The sequence below is a fragment of the Diplotaxodon limnothrissa genome, linkage group LG3, assembly GCF_057381915.1.
Source record: "Diplotaxodon limnothrissa isolate DT_005_m linkage group LG3, D_limnothrissa_male_GT1.1, whole genome shotgun sequence".
Classification (NCBI taxonomy): Eukaryota; Metazoa; Chordata; class Actinopteri; order Cichliformes; family Cichlidae; genus Diplotaxodon; species Diplotaxodon limnothrissa.
This window is the reverse complement of record NC_140598.1, coordinates 1113056-1129757: the sequence shown is the minus strand read 5'-3', so window position 1 is coordinate 1129757 and position 16702 is coordinate 1113056. Positions and strand designations below refer to the sequence as shown.

The window sequence follows — 16702 nt, the reverse complement described above, 5'->3', positions numbered from 1 at the left end:
CCTTTAATGAGTGATTGTTGTGTCAGAGGTGAAACTGACACAGCTCAGCCTCACTGTGACTGTTTAACACTGTGTTTAGTATTTGTGGTGAACATGTTTGTCCTTTTAGCTTTGGACTACATGTTTTTATGTGATGTGTCACTTTTTCGTTTCTGTGTTTGGTTACTGAAGGACGAGCCAGCAGCGGTGTGGCCTCCCTGCTGGTGGTTTCCTCCCTCCATGTTTCCTTTACTCCACATCACTCTGAAAGGTTTCCTTTACTGTGCAGCTCCGAGTGTGAAGCTGAAGTGTTTTGTGTTCCTGCTGAGTTACTGCTCCATCCAGCCTCTTTACTTTCTCTGATTTAATGCTGATTTGTGGCCAACATGGTGCTGCAGTCTTTTTGTGTGTTGTGTTTGTTTTATTGCACTGCATATCTTTTAGATAAAGTATTTATATTATTGAAACCGTCTCTTTTGTCTGTGTGGATTTTGCAAACTTGTGTAATTTATATTATTGAAATATTAAATCTTTCCTTAGATGACATCTAAACACCCGTGACCCCTCTGACCACACCAGGGTCGCAGCTTTCACCTCTTCCTGTCTCTCTGCAGCTCTGTGTTCATGTTCGTGTTCTAATCAGTGATTATACCCAAAGCACTTTAAACAACTTCACTCATTAATCCAAGCACGTTTTCCTCACCCTCTAACATCCACACTGTGATGCATCACGGAGCAACTTGGAGTTAGTGTCTTGCTGAAAGATATTTGCCATGCACACTGCAGGGAGTGAACCACCAGCCTTCCGAATAGCAGAGGACCTGCTCCACCACCTGAGCTACACCCCAACAGTGAGTCACATTCAGTGTGAGCAGCCAAACATGATGGCAGACTGCCACAGATCACTGCTGAGGAAAGAGGAGGCGTTCAGCTTCCTCATAGTTTCACACCTGCATGAAGCAGCCTCACCCTGACAGCTTCAAATCACTGTGTCAGCTGATCACTTCCTGTCCTGTGATTGGCTGAGCTTCAGGCCTTCTCTCAGTCAAACTGGAAACAGGGATTGAGACAGTGTGAGGGTTTGTGGAGTGCCACAGTGCTGTAATGAATACTGTAGTGGAAGAAGTTCTTTCACACTCTTCATCCTGGAGCTGCTTTATGTCCATGATCTGCATGGAAACACATCTATGGAGAGGAAATCCAGCTGCTGAGGGTCACATCTGCATCGTTGTAGCTACAGTGGATGTTTCATGGTCAGGACTGGAGGCGGAGCTTTGTGCGTGTCAGGGTGAGGCCGCAGCAGCCGCCTCCAACCGGAGCGCTCGGGCGTGAAACTAGGAGGAAAGCCGACGTCCTCCTCTTTCCTCAGAAGTGATCTGTGGCCGGCCGGACTTCATTCCACAGATGTGCTTTAACAAAGTATGAAGCTGAACTCTGAGCTGTGACAGTGAAGCAGTGTGAGAGTGTCAGTAGATGATCAGCAGAGGAAAGTGAAGCTGCTGTGAGCTGATGTCCTGAAGGGCTTTTAAAGAGTCTCTGAGTTTGACAGGAACATGAAGATGTTTGTGGTGTTTGTGATGCTCCTGCACGGTAAGTACACCTTCCTCTCTCTGCTCTCATCATCAGCTTTTCTTTCATCTCTCTCTCTTTAATGTGTTGAAGTGCAGCAGGAGGAGATCGTGCAGGTTTGTGCTTCCCGTCCTCTTTGAACTGAGCAGACAAGTTCCCATGAATGCATCACAACATTCATTAAGATTTCCATTATAACTATGAGCATGTGCAACTACACTAACAGCAGAATACATCAACATTAAACATGTTCAGATTAAGCTGTGATTTCTTGCTGTAATCCACAGGTCACAGATAATTTGTTTGTCTGTTTATATGTCCTCAGTTTCCCAGCATGCCCTGGCTGTGTTGGTGGAGGTGAATGAGGGGGAAAGATCTGTCCTGCTGCCCTGTCAGTACTCAGGTTTACCACCTGTGGACCCCACAGTAACATGGACTCGCAACGATCTCAATCCCCAATCTGTCCACGTGAGACAAGAAGAAACCGATGATCTCAGAGGACAAAACCAGCGTTACAGCGCGCGCACATCGATGAGGCCTGATGCTCTGGACTCTGGAGACTTCAGCCTCACTCTGAAAAACCTCCAGCTGACTGACAGCGGAAAATACACCTGCACACTCAGCAATGAAAGAAATAAAGTTAGAGTGGGAGATGTACAGCTGCAGGTCAAAGGTCAGCAGTACAGTGAAACTCTGCCTGTAAGAAGCTGAAACAGCAGAAATCAAACAAATCAATGTTCATCCAAAGTGTCCTGATAGTCGTAACAGTCTAACAGTCACGGTCATGTCGAGTTAAAGCACTGTAACATGCTGGGGCTTGACACATTAATGATATCTCTTTACTGTTGTGAATTATAATTTTTTACCTTTTCTGGACAAACGTTAGTTCTAAAGATTGGTCCATTTTGAGTTCGGATCATTGAGTTCAGAAAATGTGGTTTTCATCTGAGGCCCTGTTCACCAAAAAGAGAAGGAAACTCTCAGGAATATTGGATTCAAATTCCCATAAAAAGATGATTTGTATTTGTTTGTTCGTGTGCAGAGCCTGCACTGATGACGTTTTCAGTAGGAAAAAGTAAAGCAAAGGAACAGAATTGAAGTTTTATGGGTGGTCACATAAAATATAAATATTTAAGCTTTTTTCCTGTTAAAAGGAACTTTTCCTTCTCACTGTCACCAAGTGCTTGCTTAGATAGCATTGTTGCAGAGTGACCTCAGGTCAAGGTTGTTGTAATTTCAGGCTCTTTGACATCAGTGCTTCAAATCTTTACGTTCACTGAAAAAGAGCAATAAAGTAAATGTAGCTTTGAAACAGGAAGCAGTTATTATTTAACTTTTATTGTTGAAAAGTATGGTTCTTGTATACAATCACAATTGGCAAAACATACCCAGATTAGATCAGTGCTACGACTCCTATTGTCTGCTTCTGCAGCTGATGTTGTGGTTTATTGTCCTCACAGACCAGCAAGTGGTGGTTAAAGTGGAGGAAGGCTCAGACTCCGTCATCCTGCCCTGCAAAACAACACCTGACCTGCCTGAGGACACCACAGTGGAGTGGACTCGCTCTGACCGAGAACTCATGATGATCCATGTGTATCCAAACAGAAGTGACCACCTTAAGAACCAGGACGACCTTTACTGTGGTCGCACAAAGATGAACAAAGACCTGCTGAGAACTGGAGACCTCAGCCTGACCCTGGAATACCCCACAGAGAGAGACAGTGGAGGATACATCTGCACCATCTACAGGGACAAAGACATCCTGAGACAGAAAGTAGTGCTGAAGGTCAAAGGTCAGTGATGATGCCACAGGTCAAAGGTCAGAGATGTAGATACAGGTCAGAGGTCATATTTTTATGTTTCTGTACAGAACCATTTCCATCCTGGGCGAAAGCTGTTCTTGTGCTCCTGTTTCTCCTGGTTCTTCTTGTGGTTTCTGGAGGTCTCATATATTATTTCCGACAGTATTTCATGTCAGGTGAGTGTCTCCTACTACACTACCCATAATGCCGATGGTTAGCAGGTGTCCTCTGGTGGCTCCTTGACTGTGGCTCACACAAACTTGTTCACAGCTGCTGCTGACGTCATCATGTTGTCCTTTGTTGTCCTCAAAGGTTACAAGGTGGAGGTGGATTCAGAGGTGGAGTCTGTCCAGCTGCCCTGCAAAACCACAGTTTGCCTGTCTAAAGACGCTAAAGTGGAGTGGAAGGACATGAAAGACAGGAAGGTCCACGTGTATAAGAACGGCTCTGACCAGCCTGGAGAACAGCACCAGGTTTACAGAGGCCGAACGGAGATGAAGAGGAAATGGCTGAAAGCTAGAGACCTCAGTCTGACCCTGAAAACCCCCAAAGACAGTGACACCTACACCTGCACCGTCTACAGCCGGAGGCAAAAGATTCTGATGAAGAAGGAAGTGCTGCTCACTGTCAGAGGTCAGTTCTGTAGATACAGGTCAAAGGTCAGATTCATTGTAATAGTGTGCCAAGTATCAGTTGGCTCAAAGCTCCTCCGTTCCTTCAATACACAGACTTTTTCATGTCCCATCTATAGTCGGTCATTTCTGAGACTGGAACCAGTCAGAACAGATTTTACTGGAAATATTTTAACTTATCCAGTCAACAAAAATCATTTTAGTGCTCATGCTGTCCTCACTAAAGTTTGTTTAGAGACAACATAATTTTAGCTATTGTTCCCAGCACCTTATCGTCAAAGAAACGGGCTGCTTGTTGTGATTCAACGATGGAAATAAATTCGCTCTCTCTTTTTGTACAACTGTACAAAGAAAAGGAATACAAAATACATAATAAAGAGAATAACATTGCTCTAGTAAAAGATACTTTGTTGTCATCTCAGGTGATAAGGTGGAGGTGGATTCAGGGGTGGAGTCTGTCCAGCTGATCTGCAAAACCACAGTTTTCCTGCCTAAAGACGCTAAAGTGGAGTGGAAGGACATGAAAAACAGGAAGGTCCACGTGTATGAGAACGGCTCTGACCAGCCTGAAGAACAGCACCAGGATTACAGAGACCGAACGAAGATGAATGAAGACCTGCTGAAAACTGGAGACCTCAGTCTGACCCTGAAACAGCCCACAGATGGAGACACAAACACCTACACTTGTACCCTCTACAATCAGCAGGGAAACATCCTGATGAAGAAGGAAGTGCTGCTCACTGTCAGAGGTCAGTTCTGTAGATATAGGTCAAAGGTCAGTGTTTATTTAAAATGATCTGATTAGTTAAATGTCAAAGAATCTAACAGATGTAACCAGTTTGAACAGGTGACTGTTGTCATTTTTATATTATTAGCTTTAACAGTGTAGTCCCATCCCATCAGGTGTCAATTACACACAAATAAAAATAAGAGCGTTTTCTTCTCTCTGCCTGCTTCTGCTCATCGTCATCAAATGTGTCCAGTCAGAATGGATTTTACTGGAAAAGTTATCCAGTCAAATAAAACATTCTCAATGCTGCTGCTCATGTCATCGTGTTGTGCTTTGTTTCTCTCAGTTCACAAGGTGGAGGTGGATTCAGGCAGGGAGTCTGTCCAGCTGCCCTGCAAAACCTTAGTTCAAGTGTCTAAAGACATTAAGGTGGTGTGGAAGGACAAATATGGAAAGGTCCACGTGTATGAGAACGGCTCTGACCAGCCTGAAGAACAGGAACAGGATTACAGAGGCCGAACGAAGATGAAAAAAGACCTGCTGAAACCTGGAGACCTCAGTCTGACCCTGAAATACCCCACAGAGAGAGACAACTCCACCTACACCTGCACCGTCTACAGCAGGGAGGGAAACATCCTGATGAAGAAAGAAGTGGAGCTGAAAGTCAGAGGTCAGTGGTGTAGTTACAGGTCTGAGGTTTGAATTTTGCTTTCTAAGTAGTTGTGATGAGTAGAAATAAAAAGCTAACTGAAGGCAAAACTGGTTCCCAGTGAAGGAGCCAAAGTGAACTGACTGATTATGGAATTTTAAAGTGGCCCTAAATTAATATGAAGATAAGAAGATAACTCTTTATTGTCATTGCACAGTCGCACAACACAACACGATACGACACATCACAACGCAACACAACACAGTATAATAACTTAGTAATAAAGAAGAAGAATACGTGTATTTGTATTGCACTGTATATGCTGTGTGGGAGGAAAATAAATGATTATTTAAAGAAGAGCAAAGTGACTTGAGCCCCCTTCACAGTTGCCTGCCAACCTTCACATTTGGCAAAAAGTTCTTCAGTGACAAGAGCCCTCAATTTCCTGTCCCCAACAGAGAACTTATCCCCACCCCAGATTACTCTGAAAATAAGGCTAAACTATTTTATTCTCTTTTGTACAGCATTTTATTTTATTTTATTCTATTCTACTGTTTTTCGTAATTTTTGCTGCCCTTAACTTTGTATTGTCCGCTTTGTGCCGTGACCATACTGGGACTGATAAAGGTTTATCTTATCTTATCTATGCAAATAGTGCTTGAAGTAAGAACTTAAACTCAGACAGACACTCATCTAACTTAACTGGGAAGTTGTATTTTCCAAGGTAACATTATTCTAGACACCTACAAGTGAAATATTCAAAAATGAAATATTGCCAATTCCAAGCTTCCATTTTCTGAGATCACAGAAAGGCCACACTTGTTTTGTTTCCCTAAAAGTGCCACTGCACACTCACACCAGCTACAAAACCAACAAGGATGCCTGGCACTAGAGCTTCTTCTTCTTCTTCTTCTTCTTCTTCAGTTTAACGGCAGCTTGCATCCAAAACTGTTGCATTACTGCCACCTCCTGGCTGTTAATCGTCCGTCATTCCTGAATCCTCAGATCCTCTTTGGCACTAGAGCTCACCTTTCTTTTGCCTTAAGTAGCTCTAATTGCTGATTAAAGTCAGCTGAACAAAACAGGGTGGTATCAAAGGCAGGAGAGACCCACATGAGGCCAGTTTTATAGGAGCTCCTGCAATGACTGCAACATTTTTCTTTAGCTTTTTCTGCATCTGTTAAACTGTCGAAACTAAGCAGCACAAGGTCACAAGAGGTCATGCTGTATATTTCTCATCCCCTCAGACTGTCATGTAGATGTAGAGGAGGGGGTGGAGTCTGCAAAGCTGCCTTTCCAAACCACAGCTGAGCTTCCTGAAAAGGCCACAGTGAAGTGGGAACGATATAAACCAGAATACATGATGGTGCACATGTGTCAGAGTGGATCTGACCAGCCTCACAAACAGCACCAGGTTTACAGAGACCGAACAAGAGTGAATGAAGACCTGCTGAAAACTGGAGACCTCAGTCTGACCCTGAAACAGCCCACAGAGAGAGACAGTGGAGAATACAGCTGTGTGGTCATCAGTGGGGACATCTGGAGGAAGAAAACAGTGCTGCTCACAGTCACAGGTTTGTTTGTGTCTTTACTCTGATATGTAAGTTAATGCACCGTTAAATGGTTGTTACGAGTTCATCTGCAGATTAATTAAAGAAAGAAACAATAATTTAACACAACTAATAGTGCGATCAAGAGACTCGTTGTCTCCTTCATTCCCGCCAGCAGACAATAGCATTTTCCAAACATGAAACCTCTCCAAAACAGCTTAAACTGCTGTCATGTTTAAGTTATAAGTTTGTGCTTTTCTGTCTTCTCAGTCCAAAAACTGGAGGTGGATTCAGGGGTGGAGCCTGTCAAGCTGCCTTTTAAAACCACAGGAAACCTGCCTGAAGACGCTAAAGTGGAGTGGAAGGGTAAATACGGAAAGGTCCACGTGTATGAGAACGGCTCTGACCGGCCTGAAGAACAGGACCAGGCTTACAGAGGCCGAACGGAGATGAATGAAGACCTGCTGAAAACTGGAGACCTCAGTCTTACCCTGAAACACCCCACAGATGGAGACACACAAGTCTACACCTGCACCGTCTACAGGGAGGGAAACATCCTGATGAAGAAGGAAGTGCAGCTGAAAGTCAGAGGTCAGTGCTGTAGATACAGGTCAGAGGTTTGCATCATCTAATTTTCTGCTTCCAGTCAGTAGTGTATTTTGTATTAGTATCCACCCATCCATTCTCTTATCCTTGTCAGGGTTATGGGGGGTTGGAGACCATCCAGCTACCACAGAGCGGACAGGTCACCTAACACATAGAGACAGACAGACGTTCATTCGCACTCACACTCACACCTTTGAGCAGTTTAGAATTACCAATGATCTAACGGCACTAACTGCATGGAGGAACCCGGAGAGAACCCACGCGGACATGGGAGTGGAATCAAACTCAGGACCTTCTTACTGTGAGGCCTGCTGTTAAATGATTTCTACTATATTCATTTAAAGCTGCCTGAGGGTGAAAGCGGTTTCCCACTGAAATGTCTCTGATTGAGTTTGGGGCCAAAGGGAGCTGACTGATGGTAGCATTTTAAAATGCTACCTCAAAAATGTATGCTAAAAAATATCTTACAAAAAATCTTTACCACTTTTTTGTTGAGACAAACTCATGAAAGCAGAGACGTTAAAGTTTGGTTATTGTGCTGTGAAAAAACTCGTTCCTCTTCTTGATTATTTTTCCATATTGGACGTTCGCCCCACTCAGATAATCAGTTTATAATATTAGATAAGGATAAGTTGACTAAATACAAAACACAGTTTTTAAATGATGATTTCATTTATTTTGGGCAAAAGATTATCCAAACCCACCTGTATGAAAACACATGTTTGGAAAGCTGAGTTCACTTTCACTATCCACACTCAGGTGTGGCCACATTATTGCCAGAATCAAGAAATTCACTAAATAGAAATCATCTGAAAACAGACCTGAAAAGCAACACATCAGGTCACTATTTACCACAAACCACAGATATTATCCACAAAAGGAGAAACTGTGGAACATGGTGAACCTTCCTATGAGCCGGCCAAAGTGACCCCAAAAGCTCAACAGCTCATTAACTCCAAAGAACTGCAGGCCTCACTTCCCAAAGGTGAGGTCAGAGTTCATGACCCCACTATAAGAAAGAGATTGAGCAAAAATGGCCTGCATGGCAGCATTTCAAGATAAAAACCACTGCTGAGCAAAAAGAAAAAGGTTTGCATCACATTTTCTGTGAAACATCAAACTCGGTAGAGGAATACGCTGATGAGACCAAAGCTGGACGTTTTGTAAGGTTTGAGTCCTCTTACATCTGCATCAGTCTAACAGCGTTTAACTAAGAGAACTCAGCAGCAGTCAGACATCCAGAACACAGCAGGAAGTTCAGCTCTGAACAACTCAGAAAGACCAAAATGGAGGTACTGGAGCGCCCTAGTTGACTCCAGTCTCAGAGAGTAGCGCGTTACTGTAATCCGATTACAGTACGCGTACAGTAATTCTGCAGGTAGTGAAGCAAAATTCCTCCGCTGTGCTTTAATGACTCATCAAAAGTTATGAAAAACACTTAATTATGTTTATTTTCATGTTAGTTAAGGCAAGTTTGGATATCTCGGGCTTCACTATCACATAATATCATAATACATTTTATTTTATTAAAGACCCTCAAGGTCACTTTACATTAGTACAAGAAAATCATAATGAAGGGTATGCAATTTTGAATACATGAGTTTTAAGATGCGATTTAAAAGTGGTATTAAGTATATCAAATATATTAACCCTCTCAGGCTCAAATTAAGTTTTTGTTGCTGATGCACAAAAGAATACCTGCAGTGGTACTTCTGAGTAAAACAACTCATAAAATATGCATGTGGGTAATCGGGGTGTGAGCCTTTACTTGTTGCAAATCTGCAACGCCGGCCTGGAGAGGGTTAAAATATGTTTGATGAAGTGAAACTTTTAAGTGTGAACACAGGGTGACAGTGGGACATCAGTAGGGGTCAAACAGTTTTTCACATCACTATAATTTCTATTAGCAGTGTTTCTCTCCTGTGGATTTTTTTCCTCTGATGTTCAGGTAAAGATTTGTGTTTGTTTGAGCGACAGGTGTAGCTGAGACAGAATGATCATAGATCAAATTTGAGCTTTCAGTTTTTTTCCTAAACTCCTTAAAAAGTGATTATAAATCAGCGTGTGATCATTTGTAGAAGGTGGTTTGTTTTAAGAGTTTCAGTCTGTATTTAAAGTTCATCACAGCACCAAAGCAGCACTGGTGAAAGATAAAAATGATCTTATTATGGTTTCTGAAAGTGGAGTCATCTCTGTGCTGGTCCTTATCGTAGCAACTGATGCTGCCGACCACAGCATTAGATTACAGATGCTAGAATGCAACATTTGTATAAAAGGAAATTGTCACGGCGCGGGCTGTGCAGGGCGGATTGGACTCAAACAGATTAAACACCGACACCGGATGAACGTGGCAAGAATTTATTACAACAAGTGAAAAAAACGTGAATACACACTAATATGGAGTTTAGTGGCTATATACAGGTGGAGTGAAATAGTGACTGAGTGAAAACTGTGATTAAAAACACTTGGGCTGGGGGAGTATATACAAAGGTTAGGGCAGATGCACACACTGTGAGCTGGGACTGCTATGACTGACACAAAATGGTTGGCAAAAGTGACCAGCAACCAGACTGTGTAAGCGGTGACAGTTTGCAGGCGTGGTCTGTGGATTTAGCTGAAGACAGAGCAAAAGATTAGCACAAATACTAACAATCGGCAACAGACATGAACGGATTAGCACTAATGGTGATTAGCAGACGTTCAGGCGACGAGTGGTTGTGAGCGCTGGTCTTAAATATTGCCGACATAATCAGCCTCAGGTGCAGCTCCCAGGTGGAATGAAGGTCTCCACCCAGAGGAGGAGCCCTAGAGCACAGCAAACAAGCATGCCACTCACCTGGACCATGACAGGATATAGTTTAAATTATAGACTTCTGACAGATTCCAATATGTCCATGTGTGTGAGCAGTCTTCTTCACACATTAAAGTGTGTGGTGGAATCAAGACTGTTTATGTCACGCATCCCACCCCTAAGAAATATTATAAAACACTGCATAAAGGTCATGAAGGCCTGGATGACCTCTTCCTGTTTACAAATTCAGAGAAACTGAAGTTATTACATTTGGACCTCACACTCTCAGAAACATGGTTTTGGATACAATAATTACTTTTGATAGCATTACCTGTTTCTGCGTGTAACCTTTCAGTCAGTGTTGGGAAATGGAGGCAGGTGTGTTCATGAATGATCAGGCTCCATTATATCTTCGAAACCTTACAGTATCGTATTACCACACTCAGGTTTATGGGGACCGGTCCGGGGTAGATGCAGACTAGTCAACAGTCCAGCGATGAGTAGCACAGAACCGCTCTCTTAAATAGAGCTCAGGATCCTGAAAATCAGTGATTGAGAACAGGTGTGTGGGCCAGAGGCGCGAGCCCCTGATGAGCACCGCCCAGGCAGAGGAGCGAGAGACAACACATAAAAACCCCCAAAACAAAACACATTGCCCAGTGCAGGGACCATAACAGCAGGCTAACATGTGATTCCCAGAGTTTCTAAAAGTGGAAGACAACGTTTAGTTGTAAATGAATATGAACTTCCACTGCCTGTCTGCTTCACTTTGTGGCCTCGTAAAGAACAACTAATATGTTCAACTAATCTGAACATATTAGTTGTAAAGTCTCTCTCCCATTAAATCGGCTGTCAGTTAGCATTCAGGACACAAGGGTGTTTTTTTTTTAAAGACTGGATTTGAACTGAATTAAAAAGATTTCTGCCTCTTTTATTTTTTATTCTGAGATCTGCTTCTGTTCTAAAGATTTCTCTACAACTGTGAAACTGTGAAAACCATCTGTTGCCTTCTATAGAGGTCATGTTGTGTGTGTTGTCTTTTTTGTCCACTCAGACTGTCATGTAGAAGTAGAGGAGGGGGTGGAGTTTGCAAAGCTGCCTTTCCAAACCACAGCTGAGCTTCCTGAAAAGGCCACAGTGAAGTGGGAACGATATAAACCAGAATACATGATGGTGCACATGTGTCAGAGTGGATCTGACCAGCCTCACAAACAGCACCAGGTTTACAGAGACCGAACAAGAGTGAATGAAGACCTGCTGAAAACTGGAGACCTCAGTCTGACCCTGAAACAGCCCACAGAGAGAGACAGTGGAGAATACAGCTGTGTGGTCATCAGTGGGGACATCTGGAGGAAACAAACAGTGCTGCTCACAGTCACAGGTTTGTTTGTGTCTTTACTCTGATATGTAAGTTAATGCACCGTTAAATGGTTGTTACGATTTCAGAATAATTAAAGAAAGAAATGCAACCATAGAAAAATTAGCATTAACAGAGCAATAACAACAGATGTTCATGAGTCAGTATTTGAGTAGTGAGGGAGGGGCTTTAGTGCTGGTATTTTTCAGTATGATGATATGAGGTTAGAAGCTCCGGCTCGTTTTCTGTCTTGCCCATCAGAAGATGTTCTGTTTTTGGTGTGACTGGGCTTCCTATGAGGGCTCATGACTCTCGTTCACCACCATTTGGTGTAGAGCTCCTGTAGATGGGGTGGTTTTGTAATCCTTTCACCTGAGCTGACAAGCCTCAGCTGGTGCTGCTCGTTTTTTAGGCTATGGGTGCTAAACATTAGAGTTTAAGTGTACTCAGTTTAGGCAGAAGCCCAACAGAGAAAGTTAAACCACAGATAACCACAGTAAACATACTCAGTATGGGATTTTACATTTCACTAAGGTCAATAAATCCTGACTGTGATGAACTTTGCTGATATTATATCTTCCTGGGTCCTGTACTACAAAGCAAGGTCAGCATCCAGTTCCATCAGTGTAATAGAGATTTAGCAACAGCTAAAAGAAATAAAAGCCTGTGTACAGTTTCAAAAACCTTAAATTAATAAACACATAGTTGTGACAAGGCGATGCACAGTTGGTGCTTCGCTCAGTGGTTTCAGTAAAGTATGGCTGAACCTGCACATATAGAACATATTCCGCCAGCACAGGATCTGTGATGCTTTTAAAACATGCTGGAAATAAAAGAATCACTGAAAACATGACGGTTCCAAGTGATTTTAAAACAAAACTCTGAAAATAACCAGCAGTTTGAGTTGTTGTTGTCTCAGCTGCAGACTCGCTGCTGTTCGAAGGTTTGAGAGATTTTGCTGTAAGGGTCTGTGTTGAACAGCAGAGCTGGAAAACATCCTCCAGCCTAACAGTCATAAACAGGATTGATGTCCACAACCAAGGCGTTTGACTTTATCCAGTCGAGCTTGAGAGAGATCATTCGGCTTCATTGAGCTGTACTGTGGTTTTGATAGAATCTTTTTTCCCCCATAATATTTTCTTTGCCTGTTGCAAGCCATTATCACAGGGTAGCATGCAAAGTTCCCTTATACTATTAGTTAAAAACTGAAGTTCCTTTAAGTCCATACATTTTAAACGTCTCATGTAGACTGTCACAGTCCATTCCCTATCGGTTTGTTTGCAAAAGAAGAAGAAGAAGAAGAAGAAGAAGAGTACTCGCAAGCTGGAATATTAAACAAATTATTAAACTGAAAATATCATTTTAGCTTGTTATTTTCCTGCTTGTTTGTTATGTTTTTCAACAACAAAGATGGCATTAATCTGCTTCCCACTAGCATTCACATAAAATTGTAATGATGCTTATATTAATGGGGCTTTAAAAGCGATTTGACTGCATCCCAGTGTTTATTAAACCACTTTAGAATTTGTCTAGCGGTGTGAAGGGACATATTAGCATCAAACAATATTGGGCCATAATGAGGGAATACTGTTTGGACCATAGGATACATCTGGTCCTATAAAATGGTCTCATATTCTTTGGTAGCTACTCATAATGCACTGCAATCATGGGACCTATTGTCTCATGAGCTGGATGTCTATACTATTATAGGACCCCTGCCATCCTGTTAAACAGTCTGCAACAGTCATTGCATTTTGAATGCAGTCTTTTATTTTCTCCAGACTGAAGCTCATTTAGACTTAGAGAAATGACCAAAAGAAAATCATTTTACTGTCTTTCAGTTATTCAGAGGTTGTTTGTGTGTGTGTGTGTTTTAGTTCTGCTTGCTTTGTTAAAACATAATTAATATAACAACATAGTAATTTTCAGTGCAGCACTTATTCTCCAAGCTGTTCTATGTCTATAAATATGTGAAACTGAATTTCAAAACAAATATATATTACTTATATATTTTATTTGCTTTTAATGTGTGTAAAATGTAACTCAGCTTTAATTTGTTATCGATGTAAGTCATGATTTTATTATCAAGTACAATATTTGTAGGCTTTTAAAATTAAAACCCAAACATTGAGTATTTAAAAAAATAAAAACATTACCTGCCTTTTTTTATGGCAAAATGACAAAAAAAAAAAAAAAAAAGAAGGTTTGAGAGTAAAGAGGAAATATAAAACCTGAATTCAAACATCCGCTCAGTCTGTGTACAAACAGTAATGCAGTGTAGGTGTCCTGTTTTAGGATTTTACTTTAACGCCTACTGAATATTTTAATTGTTTCAGAAATCTAAGGTTCTACCTGTTATTAATACTCACCAGGGAAACACAAAGACATCATAACTCTATGAATCATGCATCAAAACTATGAACTATAACCAAACAAAGACTGTTGAATAAGGAGAATGACACAGTGATGAAGTAGATTAAGTGTGCATAGACCAGCAGGATGATGGTCAATAGTGCTTCTGTGCTCTGCTCCTCAGACTGTGGCTCAACCCAGCTCACTGTCATCTGGGCTTCCCCGAACTCTGGAGTTAGCACATCTCCTGTGTTATTGAAAACTCTCTGCAGGACCTCACTGGACCAGTTTTCACTGATTATGTCTGAGGAAGGAAGCGAGTTTTGTGTGTCTGACTGTGTTGTGTCTCCTCTGCAGGGAGAGTTCAGGTCCAGGATCAAACAGGGGACATCAGGAACAGAAGCAGCTCCATTGATCCGACTCCTCTGATGGCTGATCAATCAGTTTGATCTGTGTGTTCTTTGATTATTGATCAGTGATGTCAGAGTGGAGTCAGTGTGATGTTGTTGTTGTGTGTTTGAGACTTTTAGTGTCCATGAAGGTCTCTGCTGCCGTAGATCCTCTGAACTGTGACAGAGGTCTCACTCTGGAGGAAACTCTCAGCACTTTCCAGCAGCTCCTCCATCATGGAGGACGTTCCCTCACTGTAACAGGTGGAGGAGAGAGGAGAGGAAGCACAGGTGGATCCTCTGAGGAAGAGGAGCGTCCTACAAACCACACGATCACATGACCAGAGGGGCGTGGCCTTCAGTGGTACTAATAAAGGAACAGTGCACATGTTCCACTTTGAAGGCTCATCTCCAACAAAGCTGACCTGCGATCACTTTGACTCAGGATGATGGATTGTTTGGATTGTTTGTAAGGACGGGAACTGATGAGAATTTAGTGATTCAAATTCCTTATCGATTCTCATTGGCTCCACTTTGAGAGTCACCACCATGTCAAAGCAGCTTATCAAAGACATTACATTCATGCATATTAAATACATGCTGTGGGCCAAATGTTTGTGCATGTGGGAGGTGTTTCCCATCTTTGTTGTGATGAGTGTTTACTCAAAAAAAGTAAGTTAAAAACATTATTACACCTAATACACAGAAGACTTTTCTTGAAAGTAACACAGTACGTTACTTAATTACTCTAAGGTAAAACAGCAACAGTTTGGGTTTTCCTCCTTTGACACAGAAACTAAAACTGAAATCAAAATTCAAATTCAAATTCAAATGTTTTTTTTTTATTTGTCACGTACACAGTCATACACAGTACGATATGTAGTGAAATGCTTGGACAACTGCTCGTGACCTAAAGAAAACAAAAAAGGAAAAGGCTATGAATAAGATAGGAAATAAATATGAAAAATTAAAAAGGGTAAATTTAACTAGGAAGGAATAAAATATAATAAATCAATAACTGATAAGGTCCAATTGGATTACTGGGACTCTCGATTCCCATCCCTAAGCATTTGTAGGGATGGAGTGGGGGAACTGTGTAGGCCCCACAGAGTGGTACTTTACCTTTAGTGTGCCATTAGACTGGACTTCTATAAGCTCTAACTGCTTGTTCACAGGTGCTTTTTCCATTTCTGTTACGGAGCAGTTCAAAACTAGCCATGAGAAGATCAACAGGATGATATGAAACAACAAGGCAAAGGAGAATTATTTGTCATGGTCCTGGGTCATTTAGACCCAGTGTTCCCTGATTTCTCGTGTTTCTTTATCATGTTGAGTTCATTTGTTATTCTAGGAGTTATTCTATGGTTCATAAGTTGTTCAGTTTAGTTTATTGGCTTTCCCCTCGTGTCTTTACGCCCTGTGTCTCCCTGTGTGTAGAGTTCTGGTTCCTGTTTACACTCCTTGTGCTTTATTCCATGTTTCCCCAGCCCATCATGTCTGTGCTCTCCCTGATGCTCCTCAGTGTTCTCTCTCCCCCTACAGTCTGCGTCTCTGTGTATTTCCTGTTTTACTTTGAAGGTCTGTGTCTTACCTCAGTGTATTCTGCTTTGCTTCCTTGTCTCGTTGTGCCCAATCAGTTCCAGCTGTGTTGGCACCTGTTGCACATTTCCTCATGTTCCTGTCTGTGTTTTTATAGTGTGTGTCATCTCGTGCTTGTTGCTGGTTCGTCTGTCACCACCTTATGAATAAAACTCACTTGTATCTCAGCCGTGCCTGCATCTTGGGTCCTAACTCACAACCTCCATGACATTATTAGAAGAAAAGAATGGTAACAGCAGAGGCTGATCCCTATCAGTCCAATGAATGGTCACTTTATTTTCAGGACTTAGGGTTACCATTTACTCAAAGCATGTTTGTAGGGCGGTGCTCACATTCAGACGCTGTCAGACTCGGAGCCATGGCTCTGTGGTACATGCACACACCTCTGCCATTCAAAGATTCTTTGTATAGAGCTTATTTCATTCAACACTCAGCTGTAAATTTGGTCTTTTTCAATGTTGCATTCAGTTTATATTTTTACATCTCACAGCGCTGCATTCACACCTGTAAAGGGTAACAATGTAACAGATGTGTAACAGTGAGCTGTGCCGGAAACAGAAGTATAAAGCTCGTCTTTGATTCCAGCTGTGCTGCCGTGTAATTACAGCAGAGATGTCTGCGATATGTAATCTGTGTAAGGTAGCAGCAGCCCTACAACGTGGAACTACAACAGTTACATATGCTGGAATTATTACTT

The 16702-nt window shown here is 42.0% G+C and overlaps 1 protein-coding gene across 1 annotated transcript; it reads left to right on the top strand.

Moving 5' to 3' along the window:
* Nucleotides 1-1532: 1532 nt before the first annotated feature.
* On the top strand, nucleotides 1533-14768 carry LOC146634236 (uncharacterized). Its single transcript, XM_085375522.1, has 11 exons — nucleotides 1533-1569; nucleotides 1874-2221; nucleotides 3009-3341; nucleotides 3419-3526; nucleotides 3663-3983; nucleotides 4405-4731; nucleotides 5059-5382; nucleotides 6609-6935; nucleotides 7182-7502; nucleotides 11363-11689; nucleotides 14375-14768. The coding sequence occupies exons 1-11, from the start codon at nucleotides 1533-1535 to the stop codon at nucleotides 14464-14466; spliced, it is 2865 nt and encodes a 954-aa protein (XP_085231648.1). The 3' UTR covers nucleotides 14467-14768.
* Nucleotides 14769-16702: the final 1934 nt, after the last annotated feature.